This window comes from Chiloscyllium punctatum, chromosome 11 (assembly GCF_047496795.1).
Source record: "Chiloscyllium punctatum isolate Juve2018m chromosome 11, sChiPun1.3, whole genome shotgun sequence".
NCBI lineage: Eukaryota > Metazoa > Chordata > Chondrichthyes > Orectolobiformes > Hemiscylliidae > Chiloscyllium > Chiloscyllium punctatum.
Genome location: NC_092749.1, coordinates 25581455 through 25601814, shown reverse-complemented (window position 1 = coordinate 25601814; position 20360 = coordinate 25581455). Strand labels below are relative to the sequence as shown.

The window sequence follows — 20360 nt, the reverse complement described above, 5'->3', positions numbered from 1 at the left end:
ATGGGCACCAAAAATAAGAGAACGGTCCCAGTACTGACATTCCTCAGTATGACAAATATGAAATTAGAGATCATGTGAGCAATTACAGAGAAAATTGCGTGGAATGGAACATTATATGCCCCATGTGGTGTACATCTTAACTAGAACATTCAGTTAGCTTCCATAAAACGCCAACTTTTAGACCATTTATATTTCCAGCTTTTCCTTTATAATGAAGTACAAATGATTTTGAAAACTGCAGCTGCCAGGGATCCAAGAAACGTTTAAAATTACCTAACCATCAGATTTAACATGGTCTTGCAGTGTACCTCTAATTTTCTTTTATTCTTCGTTTAACAGAATTTTGACACAGTTTGATTGTTGTAGCTGTTGTCGCAATCTGTGATCTGAATAATTAATGCCATAATGGATCAATTTCAAGGAAACGTACGAGAAATAATTTGGCCCGTTACGTCTATGCTGGCTTTTTGAATGAGCTAGTCCTACAGCTTTGCCTTTCCTATGCTTCCCTTCAAATATTCCTCCTAGAGGTATTTCGCCTGAATCTTTGATATCAGAGAGCTTGAAATAATTGGTAAGGAGGTATCATGAGAAATATGGCCAAGGATGACAGTTTACACCTTGCAAAGAACAGTTTTAAAAAGCAGTAACATGATCCAACTTGTCAGCCATCATGTGAACCTCGAGCTGTTAGAAATTTAGATCCATCAGCTTCTCTTAAATATTGTAAAGTCAGAAGTCATATAACACTAGGTCCAACAGGTTTGTTTGGAATCACAAGCTTTTGGAGCACTGCTCCTTCATCACATGAAGCTTTCGAAACCTGATGTCGTGTGATTTCGGACTTTGTCCACCCCAGTCCAACACCGGCACCTCCACATCTTAACGATTGTAATTGTGCAGAAATAAAATAATTACATTTGATTTATCTCCGGTTGAAGGTATGGATTCATTGTACATGTTTCTGTTCTTTCAGAATGCAGAAGCTTGGAACAACTTATCAACAGCATATATCCGATTAAAAGAAAAGTAAGTTGCACACGTGTACCTGTTATTATGCAACTAGAAGATATCGGTTTGACCAATAAAGGAATTCTGAGCATTTTAAAATATATTTTATAATTCTGACCCTTTTTGATTATTTAAGAGCATACAGGATTAGGGTGTAGGTTTGCTCGCTGAGTTGTAGGTTTGATATCCAGACGTTTCATTACCTGGCTAGGTAACATCATCAGTGGCGACCTCCAAGTGAAGCGAAGCTGTTGTCTCCTGTTTTCTATTTATATCTTTCTCCCGAATGGGGTTCCTGGGCTTTGTGGTGATGTCATTTCCCGTTCGTTTTCCGAGGGGTTGATAGATGGCATCTAGATCTATGTGTTTGTTTATGACAACACATCTATCCTGGGACAGGCTAAGCAAAGACTTGCCAGAGAATTCCTAGAGGCCTGGCACTCCAACCACAACGCCATAAACAAACACATAGATCTAGATGCCATCTATCAACCCCTCGGAAAACGAACAGGAAATGACATCACCACAAAGCCCAGGAACCCCATTCGGGAGAAAGATATAAATAGAAAGCAGGAGACAACAGCTTCGCTTCACTTGGAGGTTGCCACTGATGATGTTACCTAGCCAGGTAATGAAACGTCTGGATATCAAACCTACAGCTCAGCGAGCAAACCTACACTCTCAACCTCAACCTGAGCTACAAACCTTCACAAACCTTGCAAAAAGCATACAGGAAGTTGTGATAAATAGGGCTAGGAAAAAGTGAGGACTGCAGATGCTTGAAATCAGAGTTTAGATTAGAGTGGTGCTAGAAAAGCACAGCAGGTCAGGCAGCATCCGAGGAGCTGATGAAGGGCTTTTGCCCGAAACGTTGATTTCCCTGCTCCTCTGATGCTGCCTGACCTGGTAACTAGGGCTGCTTTGTTCGTGCATCGCTTAGGTATATTATTTTGAAACAATTGGTATAAGCACGAGCAAAGTTGTTTAATAAACTGATTCCTATTGCTCATGCCTTTTCTACAGTAATGTTTCAATACAGTAGAACTACATTGAATATCAGAGCCAGAAACCATTGAACCTGTTGTTTAATGAAACGATTAAGATATTTTGTTTCATTTGCAGTATTGAAACCTGAGGGCATGTTCTTGTGGTACAAAACCAAATCAAAATTTGTGCTATTGTATTCTTGGAATGTACTTGACTAAAAGAGAGAAAGATTTTTTATTTTCATTTGCAAAGAATAGATAAGTCTTCCTTTGTAGAGTTACATATCACACAACACCAAGTTATAGTCCAACAGGTTTAATTGGAAGCATACGAGCTTTCGCAGCACCGCTCCACAATCACCTGGTGAAGGAGCCGCACTCCGAAAGCTAGGTACCAATGTTCTGGCGAAGAGGATAAATAGGGTGGTCAGTAGGACTTTAAACTTCTGAGTTGGGGGGAAGGGAAAGTGAAAGCGACAGGGAGTATGGAGGTAAATGGAAAGATAAGCAGCAGGATAGCATGTTTCCAGGCGGATTTAAAATTGAGGCAGACTGAGAATGCAGAAAAAAGCAAGGATAACTTAGGACATATGACTTACAACATCTCTAATAAGGAAGTTAGCATTAAGGCACTTTACCTGAATGCTCGTAGCATTCATAACAAAGCCGATGAATTAATGGCACAGATAATAGTGAATGATTATGATGTAGTAGGCATCACAGAGACTTGGTTACAGGGGGGTCAGGACTGGCAGTTAAACCTCCATGGTTTTTCGACTTATCGAAAAGACAGAGAGGTGGGCAGAGGGGGTGGGGTTGCCTTGTTAGTTAAGAACAAAATTAAATCTATGGTATTGAATGACATAGCGTCGGATGATGTGGAGTCTGTGTGGGTGGAATTGAGGAACCACAAAGGCAAAAAAACCATAATTGGAGTTGTGTACAGACCTCCTAACAGTGGTCAGGACCAGGGACGCAACATGTACCGGGAAATAGAGAAGGCATGTCAGAAAGGCAAGGTTACATTGATCATGGGTGACTTCAATATGCAGGTGGACTGGGTAAATAATGTTGCTAGTGGATCTAAAGAAAGGGAATTCATGGAATGCTTACAGGATGGCTTTTTGGAACAGCTTGTCATGGAGCCCACAAGAGAGCAGGCTATTCTGGACCTAGTGCTTTGCAATGAACCAGACTCTATAAAAGATCTTAAAGTAAGGGAACCCTTAGGAAGTAGCGACCATAATATGGTAGAGTTCAGTCTGGAGTTTGAAAGGGAGAAGGCGAAATCTGATGTAATGGTGTTACAGTTGAATAAAGGTAATTATGAGGGCATGAGAGAGGAACTGACTAAAATAGACTGGAAGCAGAGGCTAACCGGGAAGACACTAGAGCAAAAATGGCAGGAGTTTGTAGGTATAATTGAGGACACTGTACAGAGGTTCATTCCCAAGAAAAGAAAGATTAACCGGGGAGGGATTAGACAACCTTGGCTGACAAAGGAAGTCAGGAAATGTATTAAAGAAAAAGAGAGATCCTATAAAGTGGCTAAGAACAGTGGGAAATCAGAAGATTGGGAAGGATACAAAAGCAAACAGAGGATAACAAAGAGTGTAATAAGAAATGAGAGGATCAAATATGAAGGTAGGCTAGCCAGTAATATTAGAAATAATAGTAAAAGTTTCTTTCAGTACATAAGAAACAAACGACAGGCAAAAGTAGACATTGGGCCACTTCAAACTGATGCAGGGAGCCTAGTGATGGGAGATAAGGAAATAGCAGGAGAACTTAACAAGTACTTTGCGTCAGTTTTCACAGTGGAAGACATGAGTAATATCCCAAAAATTAAAGGGTGTCACGGGGCTGAGTTGAGTATGGTTGCCATTACGAAAGAGATAGTGCTAGAAAAGTTAAAAAGTCTTAAAATTGATAAATCTCCTGGCCCCGATGGGATACACCCTAGAGTTCTGAGAGAGGTTGCTGAGGAAATAGCAGAGGCATTGGTTGAGATCTTTCAAGAGTCACTGGAGTCAGGAAAGGTCCCGGATGATTGGAAGATGGCTGTAGTAACCCCCTTGTTCAAGAAAGGATCAAGGCAAAAGATGGAAAATTATAGGCCAATCAGCTTAACCTCGGTTGTTGGTAAAATTCTAGAATCCATCATTAAGGATGAGGTTTCTAAATTCTTGGAAGAGCAGAGTCTGATTAGAACAAGTCAACATGGATTTAGTAAAGGGAGGTCATGCCTGACAAACCTGTTGGAATTTTTTGAAGAGGTAACAAGTAGGTTAGACCAGGGGAACCCAGTGGATGTGGTCTATCTGGACTTTCAAAAGGCCTTTGATAAGGTGCCACACGGGAGACTGCTGAGCAAGGTGAGGGCCCATGGTGTTCGAGGTGAGCTGCTGGGATGGATTGAGGATTGGCTATCTAACAGAAGGCAGAGAGTTGGGATAAAAGGTTCTTTTTCAGAATGGCAGCTGGTGACGAGCGGTGTCCCGCAGGGTTCGGTGCTGGGGCCACAGCTGTTCGCATTATATATTAATGATTTGGATGAGGGAACCGGGGGCATTCTAGCGAAGTTTGCCGATGATACAAAGTTAGGTAGACAGGCAGGTAGTACTGAGGAAGTGGGGAGGCTACAGAAGGATCTAGACAGGTTGGGAGAGTGGTCCAGGAAATGGCTGATGGAATTTAACGTGAGCAAGTGCGAGGTCTTGCACTTTGGCAAAAAGAATATAGGAATGGACTACTTTCTAAATGGTGAGAAACTTAATAAAGCCAAAGCACAAAGGGATCTGGGAGTGCTAGTCGAGGATTCTCTAAAGGTAAACATGCAGGTTGAGTCTGTGATTAAGAAAGCGAATGCAATGTTGTCTCTTATCTCAAGAGAGTTGGAATATAAAAGCAGAGATGTACTACTAAGACTTTATGAAGCTCTGGTTAGGCCCCATTTGGAGTACTGTGTCCAGTTTTGGTCCCCACACTTCAGGAAGGACATACTGGCACTGGAACGTGTCCAGCGGAGATTCACACGGATGATCCCTGGAATGACAGGTCTAGCATATGAGGAACGGCTGAGGATACTGGGATTGTATTCGTTGGAGTTTAGAAGATTAAGGGGAGATCTAATAGAGACGTACAAAATAATACATGGCTTTGAAAAGGTGGATGCTAGAAAATTGTTTCTGTTAGGCGAGGAGACTAGGACCCGTGGACACAGCCTTAGAATTAGAGGGGGTCATTTCAGAACGGAAATGCGGAGACATTTCTTCAGCCAGAGAGTGGTGGGCCTGTGGAATTCATTGCCACGGAGTGCAGTGGAAGCTGGGACGCTAAATGTCTTCAAGGCCGAGATTGATAGGTTCTTGTTGTCTAGAGGAATTAAGGGCTACGGGGAGAACGCTGGCAAGTGGAGCTGAAATGCGCATCAGCCATGATTGAATGGCGGAGTGGACTCGATGGGCCGAATGGCCTTACTTCCACTCCTATGTCTTATGGTCTTATGGTCTTATAGTGTGCTTCCAATTAAACCTATTGGAGTATAACCTGGTGTTGTGTGATTTTTAACTCTGTTTAAGAGTTAATAGATGCAGGGAAAGTATTTTGCCTTACTTTGGTCAGTCAATCTCAATGCAAGCATAAAACACAAAAAACTCTTAAGATCAAGGAAGTATGCCTGATCTGTTATATAATTCCATATTACATAGAAGCAAAGCATTGCGAACTCTCCAAGAAGCCATTAAATGTAATTATGAGCACTGGCAGATCTGGGAGAACTACTTACTTACCTGCATTGATGTTGGTGAATTTGGCGATGGCATTAAGGCATACCATCGACTCATGGATTTGAAAGACAAGTACAGAGATGTTCAGGTGAGCTCTTGTTTTAAATTGTTTCTGGATCTTGCTTTCTGATCTTACAGTCAAGTGAATGCTAAGTTTTCAGTGAAATGTCATGTCACCTGTTCAGTTACTGGTGCTTTCTCCTGCTGAGCAATTGTTGCTTCTGATTGAGGAACTTTGGACGCAAGGGCACAATCTCAAGGTAAAGGCTGATCATTTAAAACTAAGTTGAGGGTAACTTTTTTCACTAGAAGTTTTGTGATTCTTTGGAATTCTCTATCCCAGAGGATGGTAGACACTCTTGTTGAATATATTTAAGGCTGAGACAGATTTTTGGTATTGGGGGATGCAAAGAGTGGGCAGGAAGTTGGGGTTAAGACTAATGATCAGTCATGACCGCATCGAATGGCAGAACAAGCTTGAGGGACCATGTGGTCTACTCTGACTCTTGTTTCTTCTGTCTGCCTTTAAATGTTTCTTTAAAGTGGAGGTGATGGTTGTGAAGCTCGCATATTTCACAGAGGTTTTGCAGGTCATGTTATTTGCAAAAGATTTCACTGTACAGAGGCACCTCGATTAACCGAACGAGATGGGCGGGCACTATTTCGTTCTGATAATTGATTATTCGATTCATTGATTCAGTGCCTTTCCTCTGGGGCATTGAGTTTTCTGAAGTTTTCTTTTTCCTCGCTCTGCCTCCCTTGCTCCCCCTCTCTGTCTCACGGTTTGTTTCTGAGCCAACACACAGTTGACTGCAAGAGACCTGTAGCATTGCTGAAACATCACCCCGCCCAACCTCTATCAGTTCAATGGGATTGATACAGCGAGCACTTGCTATATCCACTCCCCGTTCAGGAGACTAGACAGTAGCACACCGTGCACGGGCCCCCACCCATGTCTGCCACCACCCCCTCACCCGTCAGACCCCCCCAAACCCCATCCAACTGCGCCACACAGTTCGCCCTCGCTCCCCACCCAAACCCGTCCATCCATGCACTCTCCACCCAACCACTCCCCCCCCCCTCCCCCCCACAACTGTCCTCCCCGTCCGAACCCCCCGACCCCGCTACCCGTCCGACCCCCCCGACCTCACTCACCGTCTGACACCTCCCTGACCCCACTCACCGTCCGACACTTCCCTGACCCCACTCACCGTCCGAACCCCTCCGACACTGCTCACCGTCCGACCCCCTGACCCCGCTCACTGTCCGACCCCTCCCCGACCCCGGTCACCGTCCGACCCCGCTCCCAGTCCGAACCCCCCTGACTCCCTCACTGTCCGACCCCCCGATCCCACTCACCGTCCGACCCCCCTGACCCCACTCCCAGTCTGACCCCCTCCCCGACCCCGCTCACTGTCCGACCCCACCGCGACTCCGCTCACCATCTGACCCCTTCCCGACCCCGCTCCCAGTCCGAACCCCCGACCCTGCTCCCCATCTGAACCCCCCCGACCCGCTCCCAGTCCGACCCCTCCCCGACCCACTCACTGTCCGACCCCTCCCCGACCCCCCTCCCTGTCTGACCCCCCCCCAGACCCCGCTCACCATCCGACCCCGCTCACCGTCCGTTCCCCCCAACCCAGATCCCCATCCCTCTCCCCCCAACCCTACTCCCTGTCTGACCCCCCCCAACCCTGCTCCCTGTCCGACCCCCCCGAATCCTGCTCCCTGTCCGACCCCCCCCCGACTCTGCTCCCCGTCCGACCCCTGACCCTGCTCACCGTCCATCCCCCCCAACCCCTGATTCCCGTCCATCTGCCCCCAACCCTGTCCGAACCCCCCAACCCTGCTCCCTGTCTGACCCCTCCCCGACCCTGCTCCCCGTCGTATTTCTCCTTGACCCCGCTCTCCGTCTGACCCCCCCAACCCCACTTCCCGCCTGACCCGCCTGATCCCGCTCACCATCCATCCCCCCCCCCAACCCTGCTCCCTGTCCGACCCCCGCTCCCTGACTGAACCAATCCGTCCCAACCCTATCGAACTGTGCCGCCCACCCCCACAAACTTGTCCAACCCAGCACCCTGGTCCACCCCTGCCTCCACCCCCAACACACATTCCACCCCAACCTTGTCCATGCCCCCATCCGTCCCTTCTGTCCTGCCCATCTCCATCCCCACCCGCGGTCAGACTGGACTGGACTGGAGCAGAGCCTTTGGGGTGGGGGGCGGTGGGATGAGTCTCCAAATACAGCGAGCGTGTGTGCGCACACACACACAACTTCTCACTGCAACATTTTGACAAGTTCCACCTTTGCCTGATTGGAGAGATTGTCTGGGGAAGGGAACGGTTAGGGTAGAACTCCAGGGAAAGTGTGGGGAGACCGAGAGAGAGGGCAGGAAGTCAGTCATTTGGGGACGGTGCCTGGACTCCCATTGATGTGCAGGACTGTTCTCGGCAGCTTTTCAGTAGGCTAAATTTGTTTTTACTCATTGTTAACAAAAGACACCATCAGTATTGGAAACACCTCTTTGATGTAATGTTTCTATCGGGACCTTGAGATCTCCTTCAGATAATCGAGGTTCCTCTGTATATTTATCACTTTCTTAGCTCTGAAGTAAAATCAAAGGAAAATGAGGTAACAACATTTGTAAACATATTTTTAAATAAAATATGAAAAAATAATCACCACTTATTTGGTCCCTTATATTTCTCAAGAATGTTTCCATGTTTTATAGAAAGGGTTGCTTTGAAGTGCCCTGACTCTAGGCAAATGAAACATGGTTAATTTGTGTATTAGACTGCAAGAAGGTGATTGTGGTTAGTCAAGAATTAATGTATGTTGTGTTGTGTCAGTGAACTTTCGGCAGCTTGCTCATAAATTGACTCCACTATAAAGGGACACTTTAGATTGTTTGTAATGTCTGATACATTGTTATTATGAGCTACACCCAGAAGCTGAAGCTGGTAATACATCAACCTTTTGCCTGTACTTAAGTTTGAATGTAGAGATTAATTTACAGCTTTCACTTTTATTGTTATTGTTGTCTTGTCTTTTGTTTCAAACAGTAAGAGATTACAGCCCTGATTGTTTATTCAGGTTAAGAAGAAATATAGCAGAATGAGCAGAGTGGGTGATTCTATGCGTTAGGATATCACCTTTGATCCCTGCAGCCAAAGTTCAACCCTCAACTATTATTTTCCTCTGCCAGATGTTATCCCAGTGAAAATAATGCTCCAGCTGGTTTCTAAGTCCTCAACATCACTGTTTAAGAAATTGTTGCCTGCAACGTACTCTCTAAGTTGCATGATAGCTCAGAGGGTCCATGCTTGTTGCTTGGCATTGACTTCCAGTTCCAGAGGTCATTATTACCATGGATCTCAGAGATCTGTGTAATGGCGGGAAAGATTAGATGGAGTGCAGGTTGGTTGCGTAAATAGTTTCATCATTGACACCAATCCTTTCTTTGTTTTAGTTACAGTGTGAGTAAAGTGCAGAGTGGTTTTTCATAACAAAATATTGGTTGTAAATAGGTGTTCAGTTTTGGTGCAGTCAGTTTGATTGTCTTCCTCAGCCCTTTACATTTTTATACTTGTATTTAGCAATAATCAAGGCATAGGTGAGGTGGGAGGGGGGTTGTCTCATCAATATTCATGCACAGATTGTGTAAATACTATTACTATTGAGAAAACATTCAAGTCCAACAGAAGCACTTAACCAGTCAGAACGGTCAGTCATGAGCATACACAAACCTGTTCGAAAGATCCTGCCTGAAACACCAGGTAGATGAAGAAGGCATATGCAGAAATTGTGTTTCAATAAATGTGGAAATGTGAACAGACATTACTGGAAAGGTTTTTTTAAAAAAAACAAGCACCAAATAAGTGTTCTGTTACCATGATGTAGCTGCACTGCAGGTGGATTTGCAACCCCTCTTTCCGAATATGGCCTCAATTTTCCAGAATTCAAAATGAATTTTAGTGCTTTAATGTTATCAACCGATCCTTCAAGTTTCTGAAGTAATGTCTGACTTTTGGGCCAGGGGCTGGGAAGAGGGGGATGCAGGACATGTTTACCTCAGACTTTGTGTGTCTAGAGAATTTCTGGCACAGAGTATATAGAAACTAGGGATGAGCACAGATCTGTGCCAATTCAAGATATCAGTATAAATTAGCTTGGCCTTGGTCATCTTTGTTATTTCTTGTTCAATGACTGGATTCTTCAAATGAGTATAAAATATTCTTTCCACCAACACCATATGTAATTTGAAGTGAGAAACATTCTAACAAAAGATGAACTATTATCTAAATTAATTTCCTCTGTACCTTTTATTTTTTTAAAATGCCGTGTTGCAGATTCATATGAAGTAGCGCATACAGGCTTTTGTGCAAACACGTTAACTGGTTAACTTAAAATAGCACACAAAGGAAATTAAACACATTTGAGTGGTTTCCAGACCCTTTTTGGCACTCAGTTTAAGCAGCCGCAAGCAGTTTGAACCCAGGTCAGGTTTATTGTGCCTGCCTGTACAAATAAGGAAGAAAAGTCCAGACAAATAGGACTAGAAGTATCCCTGTAATTCCTCTTCAACATAGTTTAAAAGTGAACGGCAGAAATGTTGCCCCACATCTGATTTCTAAACTGGGAAAAAGATTTGCAGGCCTCTGGTTCCATTGGGTTGTACATGTGTTGCCTTCTGTTCACCCAAGTCCAAATGCCAGTTCAATTTTAATGCCAACTCAAACTGAAAAAACAAATTAAGACTGACTTTGCAAAAGGTGTCAGGCAAACCAAGCATTTCCTGAAAAAGCCATTTTTGTTTTGCCAGTGACAACTATTAAGCACCTGCTGAGCTCGGGCTTGTGCTCCAAATTTCAATTGTGTGATATTCCAGTCAAATGTACCACGTCTTCCATCCACATGAAACTTAAACCTCTTTAAATTTCTTAGAAAACGAAATATGGCTTATCTAGAAATCTCTAATGACTAAACTGCTTTAGGAGTTTACATTCTGGATTTGGTTACTAATTAGCTGCTGCCTGTTGTTTCTTAGTGAACTAACGAGTTTTTCTTTAGAGGTATCTCATTGTATCAACCTTTTGTACTGTCTGGCAGGGGTCATAAATGTGAGGCACCATTAATCGAAGTAATGTTTTCCATACTGGCGTTTTTACAACATGTTCTTTTCAGTGCATTTGATTAACAACACACAGTGTGGGCATAGTAAATACTGGCTGAGAAAAAAATGCTTTTCAGTTTATGCATTGGTGAGGAATTGGAACTGCAAACTGAAAAAGGGCAGAGACAGAAAGCAAAAAAAATTCAAGGAGCAAGAGTATGTATCTTTGTTTTTATTTGAAAAAATGGCATTGATGTTATGGAAATGTAATAGTTATAATAACATAAATTTATCCTTGACACTCTTCAAATTAATGAGGTAAAAACCTATCACCTCCATCCCCACCCCCATTCACCTATTGTACTCTTTGCTACCTTCCCCCACCCTCCTCTCTGACCTATCAACTCCATCCCCACCCCCATTCACCTATTGTACTCTTTTCTACCTTCTCCCCAGCTTTCTGCGCTCCCCCCCCCCCCCCCCCCGCCCTTTTATCGCTCCACCCTGGAGGCTTCCTGCCTCTACTCCTGATGAAGGGATTTTGCCTGAAACATCGATTTTCCTGCTTCTTGGATGTTGCCTGACCTGCTGTGCTTTTCCAGCACCGCTCTGATCCAAACTCTTCAGATTAAGTTGTAGTTCAACAGGTTTGCAAGGGAAAGAATTTTTTATCCACTTCTGGGACATAGGCATTACTGGCTGGCCAGCATTTTATTGTCTGTCCCAAGTTGTCCATGAGACGATGTCTCTGAGCTGCCTTCCGCAAAGACCATTCCCTCCGTGACTACCTGGTCAGGTCCACGCCCCCCCCCTACAGCCCACCCTCCCATCCTGGCACCTTCCCCTGCCACTGCAGGAACTGCAAAACCTCTGCCCACACCTCCTCCCTCACCTCCATCCAAGGCCCTAAAGGAGCCTTCCACATCCATCAAAGTTTTACCTGCACATCCACTAATATCACTTACTGTATCCGTTGCTCCCGATGCGGTCTCCTCTACATTGGGGAGACTGGACGCCTCCTAGCAGAATGCTTTAGGGAACATCTCCGGGACACCCGCACCAATCAACCGCACCACCTTGTGGCCCAACATTTCAACTCCCCCTCCCACTCTCCCGAGGCCATGGAGGTCCTGGGCCTCCTTCACCGCCACTCCCTCACTACCAGAACGCCTCAGAACACTTCAACCCCAGGGCATCAATGTGGACTTCACCAGTTTCCTCATTTCCCCTTCCCCCACCTCACCCTAGTTCCAAACTTCCAGCTCAGCACTGTCTCCATGACTTGTCCTACCTGCCTACCTTCTTTTCCACCTATCCACTCCACCCTCCCCCCCCCCCCCCGACCTATCACCTTCATCCCCTCCCCCCACTCACCTATTGTACTCTATGCTACTTTCTCCCCACCCCCACCCTGCTCCAGTTTATCTCTCCACGCTTCAGGCTCTCTGCCCTTATTCCTGATGACGGGCTTTTGCCCGAAACGTCGATTTTACTGCTCCTCGGATGCTGCCTGAACTGCTGTGCTCTTCCAGCACCACTAATCCAGAATCTGGTTTTCAGCATCTGCAGTCATTGTTTTTACCTGCCTTCTTTAACTGCTATGGTCCCATGTGCTGTAGGTTGACCCACAATGCCCTAAGGGAAGGAATTCCCAGATTTTGACCCAGCTACAGTGAAGGAATGGCAATATATTTCCAAGTCAGGATGGTGAGAAGCTTAGAGGAGAACTTGCAGGTAGTAGTGTTCCCACATATCTGCTACCCTTGTCCTTCTAGATAGAAGTGGTCATGGGTTTGTATGGTGAGAATCATAGTGGGGTATTCAGTGATGGTAACACCATTGAAAGTCATGGGACAGTGATTAGATTATCTCTTATTGGAGATGGTTATTACATGGAATTTGTAGCAGAAATGTTACTTGCCATTTGTCAATCCAAGCCTGGATATTGTTCAAATCTTGTTGCATTTGAACATGGTGTGCTTCAGTATCTGAAGTGTTTCAAAGGGGCTGAATATTGTGCAATCATCAGTGAACATCTGCATTTCTAACCTTGTGATGGAAGGAAGGTCATTGATGAACCAGCTAAAGATAGTTGGGCTTAGGATACTACCCTGAGGAACTCCTGCAGAGATATCCTTCAGCTGAGGTGACTGAGCTCCAACAACCTCAACTATCTTCCTATGTTCTGGATTAGTGGTGCTGGAAGAATACAGCAGTTCAGGCAGCATCTGAGGAGCAGTAAGATTGACGTTTCGGTCAAAAGCCCTTCAGGAATACAGGCAGAGAGCCTGAAGGGTGGAGAGATAAGTGAGAGGAGGGTGGGGGTGGGGAGCAAGTAGCATAGAGTACAATAGGTGAGTGGGGGAGGGGATGAAGGTGATAGGTTGGAGGCGGGGGGAGGGTGGAGTGGATAGGTGGAAAAGAAGGTAGGCAGGTAGCACAAGTCATGGGGACAGTGCTGAGCTGGAAATTTGGAAATGGGGTGAGGTGGGGGAAGGGGAAATGAGGAAACTGTTGAAGTCCACATTGATGCCCTGAGGTTGAAGTGTTCCAAGGCGGAAGATGAGGCATTCTTCCTCCAGGCATCTGGTGGTGAGGGAGCGGCGGTGAAGGATGCCCAGGGCCTCCATGTCCTCGGCAGAGTGGGATGGGGAGTTGAAATGTTGGGCCACAGGGCGGTGTGATTGATTGGTGCAGGTGTACCGGAGATGTTCCCTAAAGCGCTCTGCTAGGAGGTGTCCAGGAGACCGCATCGGGAGCAACAGATACAATAAATGATATTGGTGGATGTGCAGGTAAAACTTTGATGGATGTGGAAGGCTCCTTTAGGGCCTTGGATGGAGGTGAGGGAGGAGGTGTGGGCGGAGGTTTTGCAATTCCTGCGGTGGCAGGGAAAGGTGCCAGGACGGGAGGGTGGGTTGTAGGGGGGTGTGGACCTGACCAGGTAGTCATGGAGGGAATGGTCTTTGCGGAAGGCGGAAAGGGGTGGGGAGGGAAATATATCCCTGGTGGTGGGGTCTGCTTGGAGGTGGCGGAAATGTCGGCAGATGATTTGGTTTATGCAAAGGTTGGTAGGGTGGAAGGTGAGCACCAGGGGCGTTCTGTCCTTGTGACGGTTGGAGGGGTGGGGTCTGAGGGCAGAGGTGTGGGATGTGGATGAGATGCGTTGGAGGGCATCTTTAACCACGTGGGAAGGGAAATTGCGGTCTCTAAAGAAGGAGGCCATCTGGTGTGTTCTGTCGTGGAACTGGTCCACCTGGGAGCAGATACTGCTGTTCTCTTCCAGCACTACTCCTCGGATGCTGCCTGAACTGCTGTGCTCTTCCAGCACCACTAATCCAGAATCTGGTTTCCAGCATCTGCAGTCATTGTTTTTACCTATCTTCCTATGTGCCAGGTCTGGATCCAACCAGCAGAGAATTTGGCCCCCGATACCTATTAATTCCAGTTTTGCTGGGTCTGTTGATGGCACACTAAGCCTTGATGTCAAGGGATATCACTCCCACTTCATCTCTGGAATTCAGCTCTTTTGTCCATGTTTGAACAAAACTGCAATGAGGTCAGGATCTAGCGTCACTGAGCAGGTTATTGCTGAGCAGGTGCTGCTTGATTGCACTGTTGATGACACTGTCCATCCCTTCACTGATGATCGACAGTAGACTGATGGGGTGATAATTGGCTGGGGTGGAGTTGGCCTGCTTTGTGTGTGCCTGGGCAATTTTGTATTTTATTGGTTAGATGCCAGTGTTCCAACTGTACTGGAAGAGTTTGGCTCGGGAAACAGCAAGTTCTGGAGCGCAAGTTGTCAGTACTGTTGTCAGAATCTTGTCAGGGCACATAGCCTTTGCAGTATCCAATGTCTCCAACTATTTCTTGATATTACTTGGAATGAATCGAATTTGTTGATGACTGGTATCTGTTACACTGGAGGCCACTGGAGGAGGCTGCAATGGATCATGTATTTGGCCCTTCTGGCTAAACGTTGTTGTGAATATTTCAGCTTTATCTTTTGCACTTCTGTGTTAGGTTCTTCCATCCATTGAGGATGAAGATATTGGTGGAGCCTCCTCCTCCTGTGAGTTGTTTCGTTGTCCACATAATTCACAACTGGGTATGGGATGACTGCAAAATTTACATCTGATCCATTGGTTAAGGGATTGCTTAGCTCTGCCTATCACTTGTTGCTTAGATGTGCCTAGTGCTGCACCTGGCATGTCCTCCTGCATTCTCCATTGAATCAGGGTTGTTCCCCTGATTTAACGGTGATGGTAGAGTGGGGGATATGCTGGGCCATGAGGTTGCATATTGTGTTGGAGTATAATTCTGCCTTTGTTGAAGGCCCATAACGCCTTATGAATGCCCAATCTTGAGTTGCTAGATCTCTTTGAAGTTTGTCTCATTTAGCACAGTGATGGTGTCACACAGTACGTTGAAAGGTATGGCCCATGCCAAGACAGGACTTTGTCTCCACAAGAACTGTCATGGACAGATGCATCTGCAGTCAGCAGACTGGTAAGGATGAAGTCAAGTATGCATTTCTCTCTTGTTGATTCCCTTACCAACAGTCACAGACCAATCTAGCAGCTATGTCCTTTAACACCCGATCAGTTCCATCTGTAGTGCTGCTGCTGAGCCTTTTTCAGTGGTGGACATTGAAATCCCCCACCAAGAGTACATTTTTGTGTCCTTGCAAGCCCACAGTGCTTCCTTTGAGTGTTGTTCGATATGGAGGAGAGTATTGATTCATCAGTCAAGGGAGGTCAGTGCATGGTAATCAGCAGGAAGTTTCCTTACTCATGTTTAACCTGAAGCCATGAGATTTCATAAAGTTCAGAGTCAATGTTGAAGACTCCCAGGGCAACTCTCTTCCAAGTGTATGCCATTCTCCCACCACCTCTGCTGGTTCTGGTGGTGATGGTGGTGTCTGGGATATTGTCTGTCAGGTATGGTTCGGTAGGTATGACTGCCAGACTATTGCTTGACTAGTCTGTGAGACAGTTCTTCTAATTTTGGCACTCGCCCCCAGGTGTTAGTAAGGAGGACTTTACAGGATTAGAGTGCTGTTTCTGCCTTTGCCTTTTCCAGTGGCTAGGTCAAGGTCAGGTGACCTGTCTGGTTTCATTTCTTTATTGAGGTTTTGTAGTGATTCCGACAACTGAGTGGCTTGTTCAACCGTTTAAGAGGGCAGTTGAGAGTCAACACGTCTGGAGTCACATGTAGGCCAGACAAGGTGAGGGTGGCAGATTTCTTCCCTCAAGGGCATTAGTGAGACAGATATCTTTTTCTGACCAATGGCAACGGTTTCATGGTCATCAACAGATTCTTATTTCTGGATATTTTTTATTGAATTAAAATTTCAACATCTATCATGGCTGGATTTGAACTGAGGTCCCCAAACCATTGGCTAAGCTTTTGGATAAATACTCTAGCCATAATATCACTCGGTCATCACCTCCATCAATTACTATTTGAGTGCAGGTGTGTAGGCCTTTAAGACGGATGATATGCCTTAATTATTTGTGGTTCATTGCTAAAGTGAATCCTGTTAAGTTTGGTGGAATAAATCTGCATGTTTCACAGAAAATTTGGACTGATCATAATCAATGATGACTGTAACAAAGTTGTTACCGAAAGTTGATATTATTTACAAAGCTTTTGATTTATTACATGGACGCATTTTTAGTCAAAGTATATCTGTGCATCAAATTGGCCAAACTGTCACTACTGAATAGAGTAGCTCAACTTGGAGAATTTCTCAACTCGGCAGATGTGCCTCAGCAGGAAGTGAGCTTTCAGATTAGTTTTCACCAGGAGGTGAAGGGTGGAGGTGACAGGTGTGAGGTGGAGGCGGCCCAGCTGCCTCACCAAACAAATTGGTAATTGGCATCAAGTCAGCCAAATGTTGAAGTGGATTGTTGAAAGGGCTAGCCATGACTCTCCGTGGATTCATCCCTGATGTTTGTTTGTGATTTTGGCTGTCTAGTTCTCACCCGTCTCATTTGGCTACCTACTCCAATGTCAATACATGCCTGTCACCCACTTTCATGGCCTCCTCATACTCTTCCTGCTAACTCACCAACTTCCGTGCTCATTTACTAAGTATACACTCCAGAATCAACAATGTAGTAACAGTAGTTGATGTGAAACTGTTTGAAAAACTCCCGCTCATAATTTTCTTTAAAATAAAATTGCTGTTGCTACAATCTTCTAAAGGTGTCAATCAATCAAGCCTTTAAAATAAGAGTAGCAGAAGCTATAAGCCTTTAATAACATTTTATCTTGAGTATATAAGCATTGATCCATTAACAAAAGAGATTGCAGAAAAAAAAGCTTGTTTTGACATCATAAAGCTGTCAATCTTCTTTGGACCTGTGGCATCACTTCAGGAAGCACAGTAATCTAACTTGTGGGATTTGTCACTATTACTGCGAATTCCTGGCCATTCCAGACTGCTGCACTTGTAAAGTCATTTTTATAAAGCAGAAAGAGAAAAGGAGCCAGTTAGCCATGTGGATGCAGGAGGGTAGCTCTCAGCAGGCTCTCTTGATCAGGCATAGAAGGTTGCAAGCAAGCCCATATAGTTTTGCTTGTCATGCTGCTTGCTTGGCGAGTCTCCCACTCTCTCCTGAGTTCTACCAGCAACAGCAAAATGAGATTCTTTTCGGCTGTTTAGGTTCTCCAGCCTTTGTTAAATCAGTAAAGTTGATGGCTGGGGCAAGTGGAGGTTGATGCTGTTGGCAATCCTCAACAATTGGCCATAGTCTAAAAATCTGCTGGCGCAAGTGCATTTTGAACTGACGACTAGCTGGTGTAGTTGAACTTCACCATCCACAATGTCTTAACAGGATCATTTGGTAGTAGACTATCTGGTATTGACAGATGTGAGACTCTGTTTAATTTCTTTTTGCAAACCATGAGCTTGTCTTTTCTGAAGATTGATCCATATTTTCAGAATTGTGAACTAATGTCACAACCTGGGTACAAAGTTTACATAACCACAGATAGTTGCTTCTCCACCTGCCTTGAATATTTCTGCAGTGATATTACCTCTACTGGGAATCAAGATTAGTGTGGTGCTGGAAAAGCACAGCAGGTCAGGCAGCATCCGAGGATCAGGAAAATTGATGTTTCGGGCAAAAGCCCTTCATCAGGAATGAGTGTGTGCCGACTGTGCTTTTCCAGCACCACTCTTATCTTGACTCTAATCTCCAGCATCTGCAGTACCCACTTCTGCCTCCCTCTACTGGGAGATTTCTTGTTCTTGAGTACAGCAATTTCCTTTTCCACCATATTTTCAGTGAACTTCTCTATGAATATTGAAAGTTAATTTAGGAGCTGCTGGAAGAGTGGGTCCATTGAGGATTTTGTGCGAGTGTTTTGCCCATTGTGATAACTTACCTAATTTGAATGTGAAATGAATGCTTAAAAAATTCAAATTGCAGGGTATTTATATCCACTGCTGTAATATATTTTACAATCACGCCTTTACAAAATGTCAGTCCTAATCCTTTAGAGTCTCGAAAAGTGGAAATATGTCCCAGACATGAAATTCCATTACAGCCATTATCTGAAGGTACTAAATCCAAAGTAGAGTATTCCAAGATTAAGTTTCCAATTATGGCCTTGTTCAGAAACTGCAGAACCAAAATAGTACACTGTCACATGTTCATGGTCCTCAGACATCTTTAATTAATGCCCAAAAATGCTGGTGTATCTATCCTTTAGTGTGCCAACGTAATTAAAAGGCATGATGGTTTTTCTATGTGGAAATTGGTGTTGCCTGGCTTTGCTTGTGAGTATCATGTAGTAGACACTACAATCTGGAAACAGCGAAGAGGTCCCAGGAGCAATTCACTCCAACAGTATGTATGGTCTGTGGAAATTGTGGTTGTTCAGATGAAGAAAGCATGCACAAAGTATTTATTTTCCATGTGTGCTAAAGTCCCTCAAAGATTTCAGGATATGCACATTTTCTGTCTGTTGCAAAACAGTGATGTCTAACAAACTTATATTCTGGGCAGTTATTATGAATTTGTAGAATGCGTTAAATTGCACTGGACTCCTAATGTCTGGAACTGCATTAACCTTTCCCTAAATAAGCACCTTGTTTTGAATGAGTTGACTAAGGAGGAGGTTCCATGAGGAAGGTGGATATTCCTCAAAAAATAGGAAATGGGAAAAATCAGGGAGTGAGATTTCAAACAGGTAAAGTAAGTGTGTGACACACTGTAAGGGAGTGGTGTTAGTATAATGATGATGTCATTCAAATAATAATCCAGAGGCCCAAATTAACACTTTGAGGATATAGTCTTAAATCCACCAAGGCAGCTGGTGTAAACTAAATTCAGCCACTAAGTCTGAAATACCAGCCCATTATCTCAAGGTGGTAAAGTACAAGGTACTCTGGTGTCCCAGCGATTGTCATTTTAACAACCATCTGATTCACTCATATCCATTAGGGAAAGAAAGCTGCATTCCTTATTTGATCTGGACTACATGTGACTGCAGATGTAGTTGCCTCTGAAACAGCCTCGCAAGCAGTCTGCGGGGAATTGGAGATGGACAACAAGTGCTGTTAGCTGCACCCACATCCTATGAAGAATAAATGACAGCATCACTTTTATGTCCCTTCTAGAAACCAGTTAAAAGAATGATAATAATAAGAGTTGTCTGCACTCAGTCACAGTCAGAATAAAATAGTTGGTTTGCTGAGAGTTAAATTTGCATTGGCCTAGAAATAGAATGTCAGGGTAACCTTAGGTGTCATGGTGATTTTAAATGGCGCTGAGAAAAATAATCCAAGCAGAAAAGAAATGGATTAAATTCCAGGATAGAAACACACAAATCTTGGGGAAAAAAGTATTCTCTCAATATTCCACAGTTTTCTGTTCCCCAATAAAACCTACATATTTGCAGTATGGCCATTGGCTCATAATTGCATACTGTTAAAGTTACTTCAGATTGGATTCAGAGAGTCTGGCATTAGTGATCCAGGTCTTGGCATTTACTTTGCTAAATCTGGATCCCTTCTCCTTTCAGTGTAATTGTAGACCAATTTGTCATGAGTCTGTGAGTCTAACACTGAGATAAGGGACTTGAGTGTAATGGTTTAAATGGTGAGCAGCCAAAATTTAAATTAACGTAATGGACATATAGACAAGACCATAGATTAAACAGTACAACTATTGGGGCATAATTAGTATGAGGGCCCCTTTAAGAAAAATTTCTACCATGTTCAGTTAGATCACATTGCTTGTCAAAACTGTCAGCTTTTTCTTTCTAATCAAAAAAGAATTAATAATATGTAATCTTTTGAAACTCAAGAATAACTCTTGCCTTTAATTCTTATAAAATTCCTTTTAGTTGAGTCCATCACATTTCCAATATTGCATTTGCTACTTCAGGACTTTGAAAGCATCTAAACAGCATTATGATCATAGTGTTGTAATTTTTAATTT

At 44.3% G+C, this 20360-nt stretch overlaps 1 protein-coding gene across 1 annotated transcript in view; it reads left to right on the top strand.

Annotated features, from left to right (window-relative positions):
• The window catches only part of ttc27 (tetratricopeptide repeat domain 27), a 220596-nt gene that overhangs the window by 148773 nt on the left and 51463 nt on the right, over positions 1-20360 (top strand). Inside the window, exons 15-16 of the mRNA XM_072580509.1 lie at positions 977-1029; positions 5708-5873. Of these exons, the coding sequence (XP_072436610.1) occupies positions 977-1029; positions 5708-5873 (219 nt within the window). The remainder of the gene's footprint in view (positions 1-976; positions 1030-5707; positions 5874-20360) is intronic.